Here is a 20,962-nt window from a genome sequence, read left to right on the forward strand (position 1 = left end):
TGCATTAGCGGCTGATCATATTCCCGAAGGGGACGAACGGGATGGTTTCCTTGCTATGGTTCAGGATGGCAAGGATGCCATGTGTGAGGCCGTTCAGTCGGGTTTGGACTTGACGGATTGTGTCAGCCGGTCCATGGCGGCGAGCACCGTAATGCGCAGGTTTGCGTGGTTGAGGAAGTCTGGGTTCGCTCCTGATGTGCAGTCCCGGCTCCTCAACATGCCCTTTGATGGTGAACACCTTTTTGGCAGCAAGGCTGACGAGAGCCTTGAGAGGTTGCAGACCTCCAAAGCTGCAGCAAAGTCGTTGGGCGCTGCAGTTCGCCAACCTCCGCCTTTTTGTCCTAGGGGACAGCAATGGAGGGGAGGTTCCTTTTGCTATTACTGTTCCTTCAGTAAAGCGAGAGGAGCTAGCAGTCAAAGAGGCCTTCGTAAGAGTGCCAGAGGTGGAAACAAAGGTACTCGAGGTGCCAAGGCCGCTCGGGCAGTTGCCTCTTTGCCCTCAGGCAACGCCGCAGCTGCAGCCGCTACCACTCAGTCATGAGGCCAGATCCCATGGTTCGCCGGTTGGGGGAAGGCTGGCGCAGCATCTTGTAGAGTGGCAAGCTGTCATAATGCCCGCTCCAGGGGAGCCGGTTCAAGCCCTCCGTCCCCGAAAGCGGACATCCAGTCCCCAAGGAAGGACCCAGCAACCCCATATAGGGGCCCTTTGGACAGTGTCCTGGCGCCTATGGCGCCAGGCTCATAAAAGACATCAGTTCTGGCGCCATAGGCGCCAGGCTCATTATGGGAGTGCTTGGGTGCACTTACCTGATGCAGACCATGCTGCAGGATCCCGGCCTCCTTGAGGCCTGAAAGGAACTACTTTACCTGTGGGACTAATTTACCATCCGGGCGTGGTCGGGGAAGGATACATACCTGATTGGAGGAAGGATACTTACCTGGAACTTCTTCCAAGGCTATTTAAACCCCACCCGAACAGCCACACGTGCTTCGCGTTGTTCTGCATCTAGCAGCTGGACGCTCACCGTGTCTGCTCCTGCATCCTGACTTCTGCCACGCCTGCCAGCATCCTGGATCACCTGCAAAGGAAGAGAAGAAGAGAACAGAAGAAGGAAAAGTCCTTACCTGCTAAATCCGCATCCCGGAGACATCTCGCCGACAATCCTGAAAAGGAAAACTTTTATTTAAAAGCTCATCGCGTCGATCGCTGCAGCGCCGCATTCCACTCACCTTTACAGGGCGCCTCCATGTTCAGCAGCGATCATCCGGATTCGCAGTCACGCCCCAGCACCTAGGGAGAAAAAGACCAGAACAAAAGGTGAGAGAGAGAAGGGAATAAGGAAAGCTAAATCTCCATGTTAAGACTTACCTGTTGATTCATTCCCTCTTCATTTCGGGTCCGCGCCGCATCCTGGCATTTCCGGACCCCGGCCACTAAGGGGAAAAAGAGACATCAGCGTTAATGAGCGAATTAAAAGACATTACCAAAAAAAAACGCTCATTAAAGACTTACCTGATTTCTACAAGGATTTCACCTCTCATCTCGGGTCGGTGCCTGTTCCCCGGCATTCCGTACCCCGGCCCCTATGGGGAAAAAGACACTAGCATTAGTACATTAATGCATGGACACAAGGGGAACCTCTTATCAAAAAACGTACCTGGAAGCCAAGCAAGTTTGGTTCTCACCAATCCGAAAATCCAGTGAAGTAACTGGATACCAACGCGCCCCTGCATCAGAAGCAGGATGGAGAGCTCGTCCTTCCAGACCCTAAGGTGAGACGCTACGAGGAATCACAGAAGGGTTTTGAGGAGGGTGAGAGGGGAAAGTGGGAGGCCGATTGCATTACCCCGCAGACAGTTAATTCCCCTATTTTCACCTACAGAAGGATACTTCTGCGAGCCAGACAAGCCAGATTTGGGGGCCCGGTCCAGTCCGTCTCCCGAACCCTGCGCATCACCTTAGAAGAGGTCAGCAGCGCGAACCAGGCCAGCGCCTCCGTGGGAGTCAGGTGAGCGTAACACAAGCCATTACTTCGGATGTGTGGGTTCTGGAGATCGTAACCCACGGCTACTGTCTTCCTTTTCGGCAGAGACCTCACGACAATCCACCAGGGAACCTCTCTTTGAAGAGTCCGGATCCGCTCCTTGCGCAGGAAATTCAAGCCCTGCTGGAGAAGGGCGGCATAGAACTGGTGTCTGTAGTGGAGAGTAACAAGGGATGGTATTCCCCTTATTTTTTGATTTCAAAGAAAGACTGGGGATTGAGACCCATCATGGACTTGCGCGGTTTGAACAAACTCCTCAGGAAGGACAAGTTCAAGATGGTGACTCTTTCTCAAGTCCTCCAGGCCCTTCAACTTCAGGACTGGTTGGTGTCTCTCGACCTCAAGGATGCTTACTTCCATGTGCCGATCCATCCCAAGCACAAGAAGTACCTGAGGTTCGCGGTTGGCGACTCGCACTTTCAGTTTCGGGTCCTGCCGTTCGGATTGACCTCCGCCCCGAGGGTTTTCACCAAGCTCATGGTGGTGGTGGCAGCGCATCTCAGGAAAGGGGGGATTCACGTCTACCCCTACCTGGACGATTGGTTGATCAGGGAGAGCTCTCCCGAGCAAGTCCTGGATCATCTCTCCGTCACCTGCCACTCCCTTCACAGGCTGGGCTTCTCCCTCAATTTAAAGAAGTCCCATTTGACACCAACGCAGCGGCTCCAGTACATCGGAGCAGTGCTCGACACGTCCCTGGGGCAGTGTTTTCCTCCTCAGGTGAGGGCTCTTCACATTCAGCAGATGGTGCACAAGTTTCAGTTTGCCCAGACTCTCCCAGCGTCCGAGTTCTTGAGGCTGCTCGGCCTCATGGCATCCTGCATTCTTCTGGTGCCAGAGGCTCGTCTGCGGATGAGATATTTGCAGTGGTCTCAGTCCTCCGGCAGGCTGTCGGACCCTGTTCAGGTGCCGCCTTCAGTAGCCCAGGACCTTCTGTGATGGGCCGTCGAGGGCAATCTGATGAAGGGTGCCCCATTGTGGCTGCCCTGGCCGGAGGTGACGATCGTGACGGACGCATCCCTCACGGGATGGGGAGCTCATGCCAACGAGCTGACAGTCAGCGGTCGTTGGTCTCCGTCGGAGTCCAGACTCCATATCAATCTGTTGGAGCTGAGGGCCGTCAGGCTAGCCCTGAAGGCTTTTCTGCCGACCATGCGCGGGAAGAGTGTCCTGATTCTGACGGACAACACGGTGGCCATGCACTACCTCAACAAAAAGGGGGGGCAGGGTCACTTGCGCTGTGCAGGGAGGCGATGCAGCTCGAGTTCTGGGCCATCCAGCAGGAAGTTTCGATCTCGGCAGTTCATCTGGCCGGAGACGACAACGAGACGGCGGACGCTCTGAGCAGGTAGAGCACGATCTCTCACGAGTGGGAGCTGGCTCAGGAGATTCTCCTGGAGATCTTCGCCCTTTGGGGGACCCCTCAAGTGGATCTCTTCGCCTCCAGTGTCAACCGGAAGTACGAAAGGTTTTGCTCGCGGGAATTTCCTCCAAAAGGAGCCTTAGGAGACGGGTTTGTGGTGGAGTGGTCATTCCCACTGCTGTACGCGTTTCCTCCAGTCCCCGTCATCCCGCAAGTGTTGCAGAGGTTACGGAGGTTCGGTTCCCGGATGATCCTCATTGCTCCGGCGTGGGCCTGGAGGACGTAGTACCCGGACCTTCTAGACTTGTCCATCTGCCCTCCACATCGTCTTCCCTACCGAGACGATCTGCTCTCACGGGAGGGGGGTCAGGTTCTCCATCCAGAGGTCAGATCCCTCAATCTTCACGCTTGGCTTCTGAAAGGTTGAGGTATAAGGATTGGGACCTCCCTGAAGACGTGATGGAGGTGTTGCTCTCGGCCAGGCAGCCGGCAACTAAGTCTCTGTACCGTTGCCGTTGGAGAAAGTTCTGCGACTGGTGCAGAGTTCAGAATGTGGATCCTTTTGAATGCGACATTCCCATGGTTTTGTCTTTTTTGCTTTCTTTGGCCCACAGGGGCTTGCAAGTGGGGACCATTAAAGGTTACCTGGCGGCGCTGTCCATATTTAAGCGCTCGTCTGAAGAGTGTTCCTATTTTAAGATTCCTTTAATTTCACAGTTTTTGAAAGGGCTCACTAATGTGTTCCCTCCGTCACCTTTTTTGGTGCCAGGTTGGGATTTGAACCTTGTTCTTAAGTTTCTTATGGGTGCTCCGTTTGAGCCTTTACATTCTTGCCCTTTGAGCCACCCTTCACTGTGTTTCACAAGGACAGGGTTGTCCTTAGAGTTCGTCCTTCTTTTCTTCCGAAAGTGGTTTCGGATTTTCATTTGAGCCAGAAGGTTGTTCTTCCGGCGTTCTATCCTCCTCCACATCCTGGTAAGGAAGAGGAGAAGCTCCATAGGCTTGATCCTCGGAGAGCGTTGAGCTTTTATATTTCGCGCATGTCCCGGGTCAGAGTGGACGATCAACTTTTCATTGGTTACGCTGGGAAGCGTTTAGGACAAGCTGTGACGAAACAGACTTTGTCTCGTTGGATTATTTTAGCTATCTCTGAGTGTTACCGCTTGGCGGGTAAGGACCCTCCGGCTGGCTTGCGGGCCCATTCTACCAGAGGAGTGGCTGCGTCTACTGCCCTGCAGAGGGGAGTTCCTATTCATCACATCTGTGATGCAGCCACCTGGGCTTCAGTACATACTTTTGTACGTCACTACTCCCTCGATTCCATTAGAGGGCAAGTTCTCTATTCCGCAATTTCATTGGGCATGCTAAATTTGTATTCTAAATTCTTTCCCACCTCCTTGCTTGGTACTGCTTTGGGAGTCTGTCATAGATATGGAATACGTCGGAGCACCCAATCCCCTCAAAGAACAAGTCACTTTCTTACCTGCTAACGTTCTTTCGATGGGATGGGCCGACGACGTATTCCATATCGCTCCCTCCCTGCCTTCCCCGCTGCAGAATTTCTTTTGCGATTGCAGCTTCCGTTCCGCAAGGCCTTGTGTGTCTGACTGGCAGAAAACTGGTGGCACACGTTCTGGGAAAAAAACTATAACTGAGGCTATGGGCGTCGTGCGTTCTACTTATCACATCGGGTGACGTCGGCCGTCGGAGGAGGTCCTCGGGGACGGCGCATCGACGTCATCGACGCAGGACGCAGACGCCAAAGATTTTCCGAAGCAGCACAGCTGTGAACATTACCTGTCATAGATATGGAATACGTCGTCGGACCATCCCATCGAAAGAACGTTACCAGGTAAGAAAGTAACTTGTTCTTCTCATCGTTTCCTTACTCATTTATTTTCTTACTTTCATTCTAAGTGATGCTCTTTTGAATCTACAAACGTTTGGCACTTGTGTTCCCCTGATGCCCTCCCTTCCCATCTTCACTTCCCACAATGCCTTGGGGTGGCTCTTTCCTTTCCTCTGTCTGTTGTTCATGTGAGCACGTGAAGGGGCTCCGAAATGCCAGAAGCGCAACTTAGAAAATGTCCCAATTGTGCCTAATTAATTAGCTATAAATTATTGAAATCAACATTTAGCAAGGGGATGGTTCAGATAACTTCATTAAGGATTACGCTCTTAAATCATGCATTAGCTGTAGTCTATCCATATTGCTGTGCAAGACTTAAATTCCACCATATGAACTTCCCTTGAGTATAAACTACATTTGGAACACCCTTCTATTCTACAGCCCAGATGGGGATGCTCATTTGTTCAAAGCATCTTCTAGAGTTGTTTTCCCTTGCCTTTCAGTTTTCTTTTCTAGAGATGATTTTGGAACTCTTGTTGAGTTCTTGATAATGTTTAGAGACTGGGATTGTCCGTCAAAGTGGTTAGTCTTCAAGAGGAGCATTAGAAAACTCAAATAGTTTAACAACTAAAACAAGTGAATAGGTCTGCAGGCCTGAAATGCTCCTGTAGGAGGGAATCGCTCTGGACCTTCAGCGTGTGTAGCCTTTCATTATTCTTCTAAATCAGTCATGTAGTGCAGGCTTAGCAGTTGATGGTGGCTCAAGCGTACTTCATTGTGTGTGTTTTGGTAGGTTTATTTTATGTATTGATTATTTATAAGGCGCACTATACAGCAAAATGGTGTTTCCAGGCGCCATGGGTGAGCTGTTGGACGCAAGTAGCAGGTCATCCTGATCCACCTTCGTATCATAACATGGAAAATGATCAAAAAGCCGCCATGTTTTTCTTATTTTCCTTACACAGAAGGATGTTCGACTCTGCATTCTTGATGTAATCCATGATTACATTTACTCTCCTCTTTTTCAACACAGTTATGCTTATTTTAAACACTTATTTGCATTGGTGAGATTTTTCTCTTCATGTTTCAAGGCCAAGCCTTTTTTGCTTTTATTCTCAATGTTGCCTTTCCTGTGTATTTTCCTTGAGCGACACCTACACCACTATCTACCATATCTGCATCCTCACTGCCTGTATATACCCACCTATTTTGTTTTTCTAATCTTTGACCATTCACCTCTTCTAACCTTGCTACTTAAGCTACCTTACTCCCTGTGTATATATTCTGTTTTATATATGTATATAACTGTACAGCACTGCAACCGAAGCTGAACATTTTCTTGTTGCTTTTTGCGCCCTGATACCCTTGGGTCTGGTTCACATTATAAATAATAAAACAAATAAAACAAGCAGGTGGTGCCTTTCAGTGCTGCTTTGCATGTGGCAGGGAAAAGGACTCTGTTCTAGCAGTCGCTCACCATCCAAGTGTTGTTGCTGGAGGCTTTCCATCCAGAGCCCTCTGAGTGATGTGGGGCAATCCCTACCTGTGTATACTGCCTCCAAAGAGCAGCGTTTAAAAGGGTATCTTTGAGGAGTACTGGGCGCACCTCTACACACTGGCCAGCTACTACTCAAGGAGTACAGATGAGTATCACATCATCAGCTCCTGTGACAGACTCTTCTCTTCTTCCCGCAGGCCATGAATATAATCAATGAGAATGAGGCTGCCTTCTTGTCCTCCCTGCAGCGCGGACGGCGGGTGATTGACAGGACCATTCGGCAGACTGGCCACGACCATGTCTTTCCAGGTGAGGTACTTGCAGATGTTTGGTCGGCTTCACTTTCAAACCACACATCTCGTCTTGCCCAGTCTATGCGTGGGAAGGTATTCCTGGTTTTTGAGAATCCTTTGTCTCCTGAGTAGCATGTGCTTGCAGCGTAGGGATCCAGTAAATGCCAGGCTCTTTGGAGTATGTTTGCCACTCAGCATTGGGAACGTCAGAAATGCAGACTTTGGTGGAGTCCTTGTGTGGGATGGAATTCAGTGGCAGTCAACCTCTCCAGCCATCCTCACTTCACCACCAATACTGGGCATTTACAGTGCAGGGTCTGGAGCTCCTTATCCAATCCTTGCTAGTGATGATCTCTGTTCTGACCTGCAAGTCTGGGAGAACTTCAGGAGACTATCCGCTTTTATTTAAGGGAAAGCCCACGCTTACCAGAACACCCACAAATATATAGAATACTCGCACCCCTGCAAATGCAGGGTGTAGGGGGAAGGGTATGATGGATTCTCACACCCTTACCTAAGCATTGCTCACTCACTCAATCCAGAACAGTGTGAGAATTTGCCACAATTGTATAAACCGGTCCCATCATCTGTGAACGTTCTCTTTGGCTGGCATGGTAATGATTTTGGTGCATGAACTTTAGTTTGTTGAAATATGTCTTCTTCCTATGACAGATGGAGGGCAGGTTGGTAGCTGAGAGATGTCCTGAGTGCAGTTGTTGTGTCTTGCAGTGGGCGTGGCCTGGTCACTATATAGGGACCTGGGATTTCCCTTGGATCTGATTGGTCTGATGCTGGAGGAGAAGGGTGTGGCCATGGATTCTGCTGCTCTGGAGCAGCTTGCACAGGAGGAAGCCAAGGTAAGGGCATGATACCTTAGTCTAAGCACCCGGGCTGCTTTCATTGATCCCCAGTGCCCCAGTACAATTCATACAGTCAAGAAAAATGATTTGCATAGATGACAAATGTGTATGTAACTTTCATAAAGCACTTCATGCACCCCCCTTTTAAGCGCTGTAACAATTGGTGTTATTTCCCAAATGTATGGCACAAAGAGGGAGGCCCAGAACATCCAGAGATACAAAATATCTATAGGCCTATTGCACCAGGGTAGCATTTTATAGTGTCCCTCAACCCTCCCTGCCAAGCCCCATCTGCTGACAGCATTCCAGCCCGGACCTTCGGACAATATGAATATCAAACATGACAGGAAAACCTCTGTTGGACCTCAGGGTTTTCTAACACAACAAAACAAGGGAGATTTCTGTAATCAAGCCGGTGTCAAGATGGGTGAAACACATAAGAGTATTGCCTATCCGAGTGTCTTGAGTCCAAAAAGTCCAGGACCTACTCTAGATAAGAAGTTCCTGGGGGTTCACCCCAGAGTAAAACCCACTAAGGTTGCTTACAGTCCTCAGTAGATGGAGGGTCCCGACATTAATTTTGTCTTGTAGTGGGGTCTGATTCTGCAAGAGCCTGGTCTGTGTATTGGACAAATCGCCATCTGGGATGATGGATGACCTCAGGTCATCACTGACTCCTTGTATCCTCAAGGGCCTAGATTGGACAGGTGCGTGGTTCCTGATCCTGCCCAGGGGGTCCCCTTTAGTCTTGGCTGTCCCACCTGGGACAACACGTGCAATGTGCATGTGCGTAGCTTTACCTCCTACACCAGGGCTGGCTTGGCTGTCCTCAAAATACACCACACACAACATACTGCGAAAAAACTGTTTACGCATGAATTTAGCATTGCATTATGATTAAACACACTGTCAAAACAGTACTCGGAAACATGCACCACAATTTAGTATTCTAAAGGAAACCACTGTAATGGGATCAGGTTGATGATACCCGCTCCCCCTGTACACCTTAATAGAATATAGTTAATTCCTAGGCATATGTAGCCCGTGGCCCCAAAGGGCCTGGCTAGTTGGGCTACATACTGGCCCCCTGTGGGAACACACAGGAAATGAAGACACAGACACCAGTGTAGTAATAAAGGGTTTATTAAATGTGTAGTGTGTGTGTGTTTCTATCTTTGTAGGTGTATTGGAAGAATTAATCCAGCCCACCATGGGGCTGGATGGAAAAATAAAGAACAATAAAAAAAGAATGGGCTGGGCTGGGGATAGAAAAGAATCCAGAAGGATTTCAAAATAAAGACAGATGAAAAATGGACAGTTGAAAAAAGAAGAGAGAAAGAAGAAAGAGAAACTTACCTGGGTAGTCGCTGCCTCAAACGCCACCCTAGCGCCTTAATCCTTCGGAAAGCGCTTGGTGGCGCATGGGTGGCCCCGCAGAGACTATGACCAGGGGGGCTAAACTGCTATGTAAGGGGCAGCTCGGCTGCCCCTGGGCCACGGTGCCTGTCGGCCTGCCCGGCGGCCATACCAGACGGGCCCAAGAGACATTTATGGCCCGGGCAGTGTGGCAGTGGCTGCCCGGGCTCATTAAGAACAGCCCAGCCAGGACTGCCTGTGGGAGGCCGCCCCGACCAGGCTTCCCAGCCGTTCCCTCAAAGGCCTGTCTCGTGGCCAGCGAGGCGACCTGTCATCGGCAAGAAATCCTCCCGGATTAAGTATGTCATGAGCAGCCAGGGAGGGAATGCAGAGAAGCCTGATCCACCCAGAAGGGTGGAGCCGTGAAGATCTGAGCCCTGTGTGAAGAGGAGGTAGTGAGGAAGTCCTGCATTGAGCGCCCCAAGTGAAGGAAGCCCCAGGCTGCCCAGTGGAGCGGCCCGGGTGAATACGCGGGCCGCCCCCTGCATTGCAACAACGCAATTGCTGAGGGGGCAGGCCTGGAGGAGACCTCGGCACCAGCGGCATACCCATAGCAACGGGGACGACGCCTGAGGTGCAAATGGTACACGGGCCGTGAAGTGACTTCGGGTGGGCCCCATTCTAAAATAATATTCATACTGCGGGTCGCAGCAGTGATATCTGGTGGGCCTCCCAGCCAACAGGGCCCATCCTAAATAAACATATGCACAACGGGTGTGTGGGGGAAGAGTGTGGGCGGTCCCCATGTGCTCAGGGTTTCCCAGAATAGATTCAAGACCCGGGCTACTTGTGATGAATGTGGTGGCACCACGTGGTGAACGGGGCCACCCTGAAAACAGAAGAGAGGCCAGGCACCAGACCAGACCTGTGGGGACTGGGCCCCCCCATCAAATGTCAACAGGACCAGCCCGCAACCAGCACTCTCCAGGCTTTCCCCCATTCACAGCTAGCGCCCCAGGGCTTACCTCAAGGTACTGTAACGGGGTGACTGACTGCAGAAGTCACCCCATTGTGACATAGTGTTTTATGTTGTATATATGTTGCAAGTCTATGTATATGTGTATGAGTAGATATGTGTTTAATGTTATGTAGGGTAAATGCTAAGTGGGGGGAAGTAGAGAGTTGGGGTAATAGGGGAATGCTAAGTAGGGTAACTGTTAATTAGGTATAGATAGGATATTAGGTAGATGGCCATTGTTATTAATTGGGGGCAAACTGGAGGTACCCTGGCATGCGATAGGCGTCAGGTTGGCGGTATGCCCAAGGCTGCCTTGCAAGATTGGACCACCCACAGAGGCCATCCTCTAGCCTCACTCTCCATGTGGGTGTGTAACGCTCACCTGGCTCCCACGGAGGCGCTGGTCTGGTCTGGGTTGCTGTGGCCTCTTCAAGCGTGATGCGCAGAATTCGGACCACCGATTGAACAGGACCCCCAAATCTTGCTGGTCTGGCCCGTAGGAATATCCTTCTGCAGATGAGAAAGGGGATTAACTGCTGAATAATGTGCTTGCTCCCCCCTTTCCCCCTTTGTTCTCCTCTGACTTCCTCCAAAACCCCCGGTTTAAGCTCACCTTATGGTTTGGAAGGATGAACTCTCCATCCTGCTTCTGGTGCAGGTGCGCGCGTTCGTCCAGTTACTTCACTGGTTTTCAGAATGGCGCTGGCAAATCCACTTGACTTTACTGAGCGATACGCCGTAAGTATGAAGATGCAAAAGTTCAAGTGTAAGCCTCCTTTTATGTTGTCTTTTTCTGTCCTTTATTTCAGGTGCAGAACAAAGGCGATGCGTTGAGGGGTTATATTGCCGGGGTAAAATCAGGAGAGTCAGTGATGAGGGCGACCCCTCTAAATGTCTTTATAATTCCCCAGTAATGTCTTTTGTCCTTTCCCCATAGGGGCCGGGGTGCGGTACCTGCCAGAGATGTGGCGCCGACCCGAGATGTGGAATGGCTCACCAAGAATAGCCGGTAAGTAATATGGCTGGAAATCCGGCTTTCCTCTTGTGTTCCCTTGCTCACCTTTTGTCTCTTCTTCTCTCCCTTAGGTGCGGTGCAGAGATGTGGCGACCAGCACTGAGAGCCGCGATGGAGCCGGGCGGCGTCTCGGGAACAGGTGAGTGAAGCGCGGCGCTGCAGCGAGCAACGCGGTGCTTTTAAATGGAAGTCTTCCTTCAGGAATGCTGGCATGAAGATTCCGGATGCAGGTAAGAAGGTTGAAATAGTTCTTGGTTTTCACCTTTCTCTTCTCTTATTCCCTTACAGGTGTTCCAGGTTCGAGGCGGGCGTGGCTGGAGTCCAGGTGCAAGAGCAGACACAGTGAGCGTTCAGCTGCTGGGATGCAGAACAACGCGAAGCACGTGTGGCTGTCTGGGTGTGGCTTAAATAGCCTTGGAAGAAGTTCCAGGTGAGTATTCTTCCACAGCCCCACCCAAGTAACAAAACAGTTCCTTCAGAAATATAGTCCCTCCTAAGCCTCATTTGGCTTGGTTCTTCATGCAGCATGGTCTGCATCAGGTGAGTGTGCAGCATGGTCTGCTTCAGGTAAGTTGCACCAAACACTTCCCTTTATGAGCCTGGCGCCTATGGCGCCAGGACTGATGTCCAACATGAGCCTGGCGCCAACGGCGCCAGGACAGAGACCAAAGATCCCCTATAAAGGGCTGCTGGGCTTTTACCCGGGGGCGTGATGCCTGCTCCCGGGGGTGCTGCGCCTGGCCTGGTGCTCCGGGGGTAGGCAGCATGACAGCACTCTCCCCCAGGGCCCCTCCCAAGGCCTTTTCCCCAGGAGGTTTCGGTTTGTTCGGGAAATTCCGATGGAACCTTTTTACTAGCCGAGGTGCATGTACGTGGTCACTGGGTTCCCAAGATCTTTCCTGAGGCCCGTACCTCTTCCAATCAATTAGATAGAAAAGTTTTGATTTTGAGATCTTAGAGTCCAAAATGTTCTTCACCTCGAATTCAGGCTCCCCATCTATCTGGATTGTTTCTGGTGGCTTTATTAATCTGGTTCCAGGTTGCACTGGTTTCAAAAGCGACACATGAAAGACGGGATGAATCCGCATGTTAGCTGGTAGATCTAGCTTGACTGCCACTGGGTTAATTATAGCTTTGATCGAGTAAGGGCCTAAATACCTTGGATTAAAAGTCCGAGGTCCCTTGAGTGATAAGTGTTTGGTAGCCAACCATACTTGATCCCCTATTTGGTATGGAGGCGCCTCCTTGCGATGCAGATCTGCATTCTTTTGTATTTCTCTTTCGCATGTTGTAAGTGTGCAGTAGCATACTTGAAGGCTTGAGTAATCGTAGAATGCAAATGGTCGACTGCGGGCATTTCGAGGCTCAAAGGTGAGTCCAGGTCTGAAGTACGAGGGTGATGTCCATATAGGGTATAAAAGGGGCTCTGACCAGTTCCAGAGTGTATCGAGTTATTGTATGCATATTCAGCCACCCATAAAATGTCCTTCCAATTACCCTCCGATTGGTGCAACATACATCGTAGATATTGTTCAAGGGTCTGGTTCGTTCTCTCCGTCTGACCATCGGTCTGTGGGTGGTGACTGGTTGAGAGTCTTACGTCGATTTGTGCCAGTTGACAACACTTTTTCCAAAAACGAGAAATGAACTGGCTTCCCCGATCGGAGATTAGTATGGACGGGGGAATCCATGCAGACGGATGACATTTTCGAGGAATTCCTTGGCAAGAACAAAAGCTGAAGGTAATCCTTTCAACGGAATAAAATGGGCCATCTTGGAAAATAAATCCATCACAACCAGAATAGTATTGTATCCATTACAAGAGGGCAGGTCCGTGATAAAATCTAGTGACAATATGTGCCAAGGTGCTGGTGGAATGTCTAAGGGTTGAAGAAGACCGGCGGATTTTGTTTTTTGCCCTTTGTTTTGGGCGCAAACTCCACAGGACATCACGAAAGATTTAATATCCTTTCGCCAGGACGGCCACCAGAATTGTTGTTTAATTTTTTCCTCTGTTTTGGCAATGCCAGGATGTCCTTCCATCAGAGTATCGTGATGACGGGAAATAATCAGTTCTTGCAATTCCTTTTCTGGCAAAAATAAACGTCCTTGGAAGTAAGGTAAGCCATCGTTGATTGAAAAGGCATACCCCCTTTTGATCCAATCCTGCAAGGCTGAAGAGTCCAGGAATAGTTTTACCCGTGCTTGAATGTCTTCAAGGGTTTGTAAAGTGGTTATCCCCAAGATTCTTTGTTCGGGAATTATCGGCACAGGTTCTGAGTTTGTATCCATTTCTCCCATTCCAATTCGAGATAGCGTGTCCGCTTTGCCATTCTTACAGCCAGGACGGTAGGTGATTACAAAATCAAATTCAGCAAAGAATAAAGCCCATCGGAGCTGTCGTGAAGACTGAGCCTTGGCAGTTTTTAAATATTGTAAATTTCGGTGATCAGTGATCACGGTGATGGTATGCCTGGCGCCAAGAAGATAATGCCGCCAACCCTTAAAGGCGGACTTAATGGCTAATAATTCCTTATCGGTGATTGCATAATTTATCTCCGGCGGCGAGAACTTTCTGGACCAAAATGCTACGGGGTGCAGTTGGTTGGTTTCGGGGTCTCTCTGAGACAGGACAGCTCCCATGGCTAAGCTGGATGCATCGCTTTCGGCTATATATGGGAGATCAGGACGCGGATGTTTCAAAATAGGTGCGGACGTAAATTTAGCTTTTAATTCCTGAAAGGCCTGTTCAGCTTCCTCGGTCCATTCAAAACGTTTATTCTTCCGCAAGAGTGCAGTGATGGGTTGCACCACCCGTGAAAATTCTGAGATAAACCTGCGATAAAAATTGGCAAAACCAAGCATGCTTTGGACACCTTTCACCGAACTAGGTGATGGCCATTTGAGGATGGCATCCACTTTCCGTGAGTCCATTCGGACCCCTTTAGGTGTCAGGATGAATCCAAGAAATTCAACCTTGGTGGTATGGAAAACTCATTTTTCCAGCTTTGCAAACAGTTTGTGCTGGCGCAATTTCTCAAGGATGGCCCTGACATGTTTTCTGTGATCAGATTCCGAAGAGGAGCACACCAGAATGTCATCGATATATACGACAACACAGACGTCGATGAGTTCCCGAAGGACATCGTTCAGGAAGAATTGGAAGGCAGCAGGCGCGTTGCACAACCCGAAAGGCATCACCTGGTATTCGAATAGTCCATATTTTGTACGGAAGGCCGTTTTCCATTCGTCGCCTTCTTTAACTCGTACCAGATGATAAGCCCCCCGGAGATCTAACTTGGTGTAAATGCAAGCGTCCTTCACCTGGTCAAGGTTTTCAGGGATCAAAGGCAGAGGGTAACGATTTTTAACAGTTATCTGGTTCAATGCGCGGTAATCGATACAAGTTCTAAGGTTGCCTTCTTTTTTTGGCACGAAGAACAAAGCCGAGGATGCCGGAGACTTTGACGGGCGAATGAAACCATTGGCTAGGTATTGATCTAAATATTGTCTCAAATGCAGATTCTCCGGCTCAGTAAAGGCATAAATCCTGCTACAAGGGGGTTGTGCACCGGGCACCAGATCGATTTGGCAATCGTACTATCTGTGATGGCCTGTTCCTTTTGGAAGACTTCCTGGAAGTCTTGGTATTCCGGAGGTAGTTGCATGGAGACAGAGGTTACTGATGCTAGACTGACCTTCAGATTTTCTGGGTAGCAGGTTCGTGCACACTCTGGAAAGGTTATTCTCTTCGCTCGCCAATCAATTTGAGGATTATGTGTCTCTAACCAAGGGAGTCCGAGTATAACCTGAAACTGTGGAGCCTTGATTACATCAAACACAGCTGCCTCCCGATGGCCGTCCGGACCTACAAGTGTTACCTCAACTGTGGAATGTGTTACCGGTCCCGAGGCAATTTCGGTTCCATCGACTGTGGTGATGACATCTTTGCTGGTTTTAGGACGCAGGGGGAGGTTAATCCTGGAGACCAATTCACGATCCACGTAGTTTCCTATAGCCCCACTATCGATGTATGCCTTTATTGCATGCAACCGCTTAGGCTGTTCCGGATCTACGAGGACCATTGGCACAGTGAAATGCGAGGTCTGAGTGTTCGTTTTCAAGCTCGGCAAGTGGACCCATACGCTGTCGGGCGGGGTCTTTTCCCGATACAGAGGTATCATGGATTTTTTCAGCGGCTCCTACCACCTTCCTGGGCGGCCTTGCCGGGCAATCTCGTAGAAAGTGTCCAGAGGATCCACAATAAAGACATAAGTGCATCTGCCGTCTTCTTTCACGTTCCTTTTGCGTTAAAGGTCCTTTAACTCCTCCGATTTGCATTGGCTCTGAGGCTTCAGCCCCCTTGAGGTTAGCGTGGGTCTTGACTAACAGCCGGGTCTCAAACTTGGACAGATCTGCTTTTCTGTTTTGCAGTCTGTGATCCAATTGGACCACCAAGTCTATATATTCAGAGCACTCTTGGGGCGGATTTACAACTTGGGCCAGGACATCTTTAAGTTCTCCGCCTAGCCCTCGATAAAATAACGAGATTCTTTTATCCTCTGGCCACCCAGTTTCCACAATTAGTCTATTAAAGGTTGCAATGTAGGAAAGGAGGTCTTGATTGCCCTGTCGCAGAGATGGAACTTTGTCATCTAGAGCCTGCCCCTGGGACTGACGAGCAAATAACCTTTCCATGCTTGTTTGAAATCTTTGAAAATCACGAAGAATCGGGTCATCTTGAGTTACCAGTGGAACTGACCAATCGGCAGCACTGCCGCTGAGATATGACACTACAAAGTCTACCTTTGTCTGGTCATTAGGGAAGGCCCCAGGTCTGCACAGGAAATGCAAACGACACTGATTCATGAATACGGCGAATCGTTTGGGGTCCCCAGCAAAGCGTTCGGGTGGGGCCAGCGACATGTTTCCAGGTAGATTAATCTGCACCGGGTTACTGGAAAGCACAGAAGCGGGGTTCCCTCCGGAACCGGGTAAAGGAGTTTGTCCAGCTTGATCTTGCAAAAGCTGTCTAGCCAGGTCATCAGCTCTTTCCTTTGTTACAATCACTTCCCTCCTGAGAGCATTAGTCTCTTGACGAGCGGCGTGTACTTTGGCCCGTAATTCCCCCAGTAGTTGGGCCAACTGGTCAGTCTCGTAAGTTTCCATAGCGCCTGGGTGGGAATTTGTAGGATGGCTTCGCGTTCTGTAACGCTCACCTGGCTCCCACGGAGGCGCTGGTCTGGTCTGGGTTGCTGTGGCCTCTTCAAGCGTGATGCGCAGAATTCGGACCACCGATTGAACAGGACCCCCAAATCTTGCTTGTCTGGCCCGTAGGAATATCCTTCTGCAGATGAGAAAGGGGATTAACTGTCTGCTGAATAATGTGCTTGCTCCCCCCTTTCCTCCTTCGTTCTCCTCTGACTTCCTCCAAAACCCCCGGTTTAAGCTCACCTTATGGTTTGGAAGGATGAACTCTCCATCCTGCTTCTGGTGCAGGGGCACGCGTTCGTCCAGTTACTTCACTGGTTTTCAGAATGGTGCTGGCAAATCCACTTGACTTTACTGAGCGATACGCCGTAAGTATGAAGATGCAAAAAGTTCAAGTGTAAGCCTCCTTTTATGTTGTCTTTTTCTGTCCTTTATTTCAGGTGAAGAACAAAGGCGATGCGTTGAGGGGTTAAATTGCCGGGGTAAAATCAGGTGAGTCAGTGATGAGGGCGACCCCTCTAAATGTCTTTATAATTCCCCAGTAATGTCTTTTGTCCTTTCCCCATAGGGGCCGGGGTGCGGTACCTGCCAGAGATGTGGCGCCGACCCGAGATGTGGAATGGCTCACCAAGAATAGCCGGTAAGTAATATGGCTGAAAATCCGGCTTTCCTCTTGTGTTCCCTTACTCACCTTTTGTCTCTTCTTCTTCTCTCCCTTAGGTGCGGTGCAGAGATATGGCGACCGGCACTGAGAGCCGCGATGGAGCCGGGCGGCGTCTCGGGAACAGGTGAGTGAAGCGCTGCGCTGCAGCGAGCAACGCGGTGCTTTTAAATGGAAGTCTTCCTTCAGGAATGCTGGTGTGAAGATTCCGGATGCAGGTAAGAAGATTGAAATAGTTCTTGGTTTTCACCTTTCTCTTCTCTTATTCCCTTACAGATGTTCAAGGTTCGAGGCGGGCGTGGCTGGAGTCCAGGTGCAGGAGCAGACACGGTGAGCGTTCAGCTGCTGGGATGCAGAACAACGCGAAGCACGTGTGGCTGTCTGGGTGTGGCTTAAATAGCCTTGGAAGATGTTCCAGGTGAGTATTCTTCCACAGCCCCACCCAAGTAACAAAATAGTTCCTTCAGAAAAATAGTCCCTCCTAAGCCTCATTTGGCTTGGTTCTTCATGCAGCATGGTCTGCATCAGGTGAGTGTTCAGCATGGTCTGCTTCAGGTAAGTGCACCAAACACTTCCCTTTATGAGCCTGGCACCTATGGCGCCAGGACTGATGTCCAACATGAGCCTGGCGCCAACGGCGCCAGGACAGAGTCCAAAGAGCCCCTATAAAGGGCCGCTGGGCTTTTACCCGGGGGCGTGATGCCTGCTAGCGGGGGTGCTGGGCCTGGCCTGGTGCTCCAGGCATAGGCATCATGACAGGGTGGTACCTGAGATTAGGAAGAGGATTGGTTGTGCCAAGCTTATCCTTGGGGTCCCTGAGAACCCTCCAAGGAAGGGTGAGCTGAAGTACCTGGTCCCCTGCTCAGATGGAGCTCACGCCGGGTAAATCCTAGGGTCTAGATTTTAAGAATGGGGATGTTTAATAAAGAGGGGTCCTCATTGGGATCCCTATAAAAGTGCACTCTGGTATCTGTGTCTGTTAATCACCAAAGAACTTGGGGTGTAGCCATCTCCTGTTTACAGCAATTTTATTTGGCAGGTGCAGCGCCCCTCCCTACCCAGCGTGCTAGGGGTGGTATTCATGGGTACTGTATCTGCTCCGGGGAAGGGGAGAGTACACCCTTGCATAAACCAGGGCCGCGAAACCAGGGGTTACACATACATATTTAAGTGACAAGTAGCGGGGGGGAGGAAAGGTTTAAAAAATTGAAAACAAGGCTCAAATGGTCTGTAAAATCACTCAAGCAGTATTGGGCATGAAAAAGGCTTACGTATCCCCTGGAATCAGGCTGAAATACTGATTGTTAACATAACACCCTCAATTCCCTTAACGAGTGACAAGCACACTTACATCATCAGTATACACAGTAAACACAAAATACTAATAACACATCAGCACTTTACCAAGAATCCCAAAAAAGATGGTCGGGTAAGGGTCCAACGATGTTGCTTTGAATGTTGGTTTAATTTGTTATGCTAAGTGTTTAATAACATGTTAAACCTTAACGTTGGCATTCCCAACATTTATAGACTTTTACTCTTTGTAGCCAACCTTCACTTTAAAAAATATGTATACTCCTACTTTCCGTTCCCTTTCCTCCATACGTACGAGAGATACTGCCTGGCAAGGACACAACCGTAGCCTAAGCATAGCAATACACACGTCACCTTTTAGAATATGCATATCGAGCCCGGTTACAAATGCAGTGCGTGGCCCTACCGTAGAGTTTGCCCTCCACTCTCCGTACCACTCAGTCCCTTTATCCATCACGAGGACCAACCTCATTTCTAGGGTAATGGAGGAAGATGCATAGGGAAAAGGGTACTTTGGTCTAGGTTTACAGTAGTCACTATAGTGAGTGACCGTTCCTTACTGCTACATCCCATCCCCTTTCCTCCATACTTCTGGGAAAGTAGCATGCAACAACAGGCTACTCTCCTGGAAGGAGCCTAAGCTGATGCAGAAATATTTCAGACGACTGCCTTCTCAAACACCACCATATCGCAATGAAAGGTAATATATGGGTCCTCTAACGACAAGGCCTGCAACTCACTGATCCTGCGGGCTGATGTTATCGCCACCAGGAATGCCGTTTTTCATGAGACAATCCGCAAATCCACAGAGACCATAGGTTTATAAATTAGCTTTCTTCTTTTTTAGTTTGTTTGCCCAGTTCATTTAGTTCTACGTATTTCTCCCCACTCACCTCCATTGCTTTCCCATGTTTGCTGGGTAATACAGGCTCTTTTGTGTGTGCACTGGGTGTTGCACAGGTGCTCTGGCTCTCCACACCACGGGGGCATATGTGCGCTCTGTGAGTCGCTTTCATACAGGTCCCTGTAGCCCCAGCTGATGCGCTGAGAGGTGATGTTCAAGAATAGTGCTCTGTATCACCTCAGAAGCTTTGTGGCTTCCAAGAAGGGAGATGAGCCCTTTTTTCTTTCCTTCGGCACCCCAACTAGGTGATTCCTTCCTGGGATTCGACCTGTTTGGGGGCTTAGGGGGCCCAGTTCGGGTTCTGACAAGGCTAACCATCGTGATACCGGGATCTTCCTTGAGGCCTCTTTCGATGCTGTTACCAGTGTCTGTACCAGGGATCTTTCAAGGTTGTCTACCTGGCTTCTGTCTGTGGGGACTTACCGTCCTCCACAGCACCTGGGCCCCAAGAGGCTCCCCTGGACATTTGACATCCACTTATATGAGCACGCCTCTACGGAAGATGGCTTTTTGAGAGGTTTCAAGATCTCATGCTCTCAAATCCCATGGGGCAAAATTTCAAAGGCCTGATGCAGAGTTGCTGTTGACAGTTACTCACCAGCCTTGTGCTACGATGGATCCTATTGGTGACCCTCAAGTACCTATTTCTCAGGTTTCTGGACATACTCCGGACTTGGGTTGCACTCCTCCACAAGGAGATCCTGTGGTGCAAGCACAACTACTAACACCTGCAGTGGTACTTTCCTTGCCTCTGGTGTCACCACTAAGACCTCCATTGCCACCAATGGCAGGTTAGCATCCTACATGTTCAGCCTGACATGGTAGGTGGGAGGCAGTCCAGCTATGGCAAAACTGGCTTTAGTTCTGGCTGTGTCCAAAAAGATCGACCTTTGCTACAGCGTCTTACCAGGGTAAAATCTTTGCTTGATGAGGCAGCCATAGGCTCATTCAACTATCCTGACTGCTCTTTCCCGAATTGCTCGACTTCTTGCTCGTCTTACTCCTCTCCAGGCCCGCTGGGGCGTGATGACGCGTCTTAGACTTGTTTGGTAAAAGATTCTGCCTATTGCCTCCTTCGCCCTTAGGCAGTCCAATGTATAGGCTGTAATGTTGGTGACCAATTTCAAGTTATGCAAAGAGCTGGGGGACTACAAGACCCTGCTTCCGGCAGAATTCCAGGGTATTGTTGCGAAGAGGGCCATCCGGTTTGAACGAGATGTCAAGTAAAACGTTCTGGATTTGCCCTTTGACGGGGTGGAGCTCTTCTCCGAGTATAGACGAGGAGCTTAACAAAAAGAAGGCAAATGCCCAGATGGCAAAGTCACTGACATCCCTAACTAAGGCTCCAGCTAAACTAGACGCATTGGGGCAGCTGAGTAAGCCCTTTCCTTGAGTATACTGTTATGTTATGTTCTGTTATGTTTGGCATTTTTATAGGTTATATATATCATTGGTATGACATCAAAGCTCTTGTGGGTTGAAGGCCCTCGGGGACCGAAGTCCAGGTCAATTGAGAGAGTCGGATATCATAGGGTGCTTGTGTGCAATCATTATGTGCACAGCTGATGCGATTGC

The 20,962-nt window shown here is 49.7% G+C and overlaps 1 protein-coding gene across 1 annotated transcript in view; it reads left to right on the forward strand.

The window, feature by feature from the left end:
• The window catches only part of AARS2 (alanyl-tRNA synthetase 2, mitochondrial), a 413,869-nt gene that overhangs the window by 107,413 nt on the left and 285,494 nt on the right, over positions 1-20,962 (forward strand). Inside the window, exons 9-10 of the mRNA XM_069608864.1 lie at positions 6,953-7,064; positions 7,778-7,905. Of these exons, the coding sequence (XP_069464965.1) occupies positions 6,953-7,064; positions 7,778-7,905 (240 nt within the window). The remainder of the gene's footprint in view (positions 1-6,952; positions 7,065-7,777; positions 7,906-20,962) is intronic.

This window comes from Ambystoma mexicanum, chromosome 4q (genome assembly GCF_040938575.1).
Source record: "Ambystoma mexicanum isolate Mex_15411 chromosome 4q, UKY_AmexF1_1, whole genome shotgun sequence".
Lineage (NCBI taxonomy): Eukaryota > Metazoa > Chordata > Amphibia > Caudata > Ambystomatidae > Ambystoma > Ambystoma mexicanum.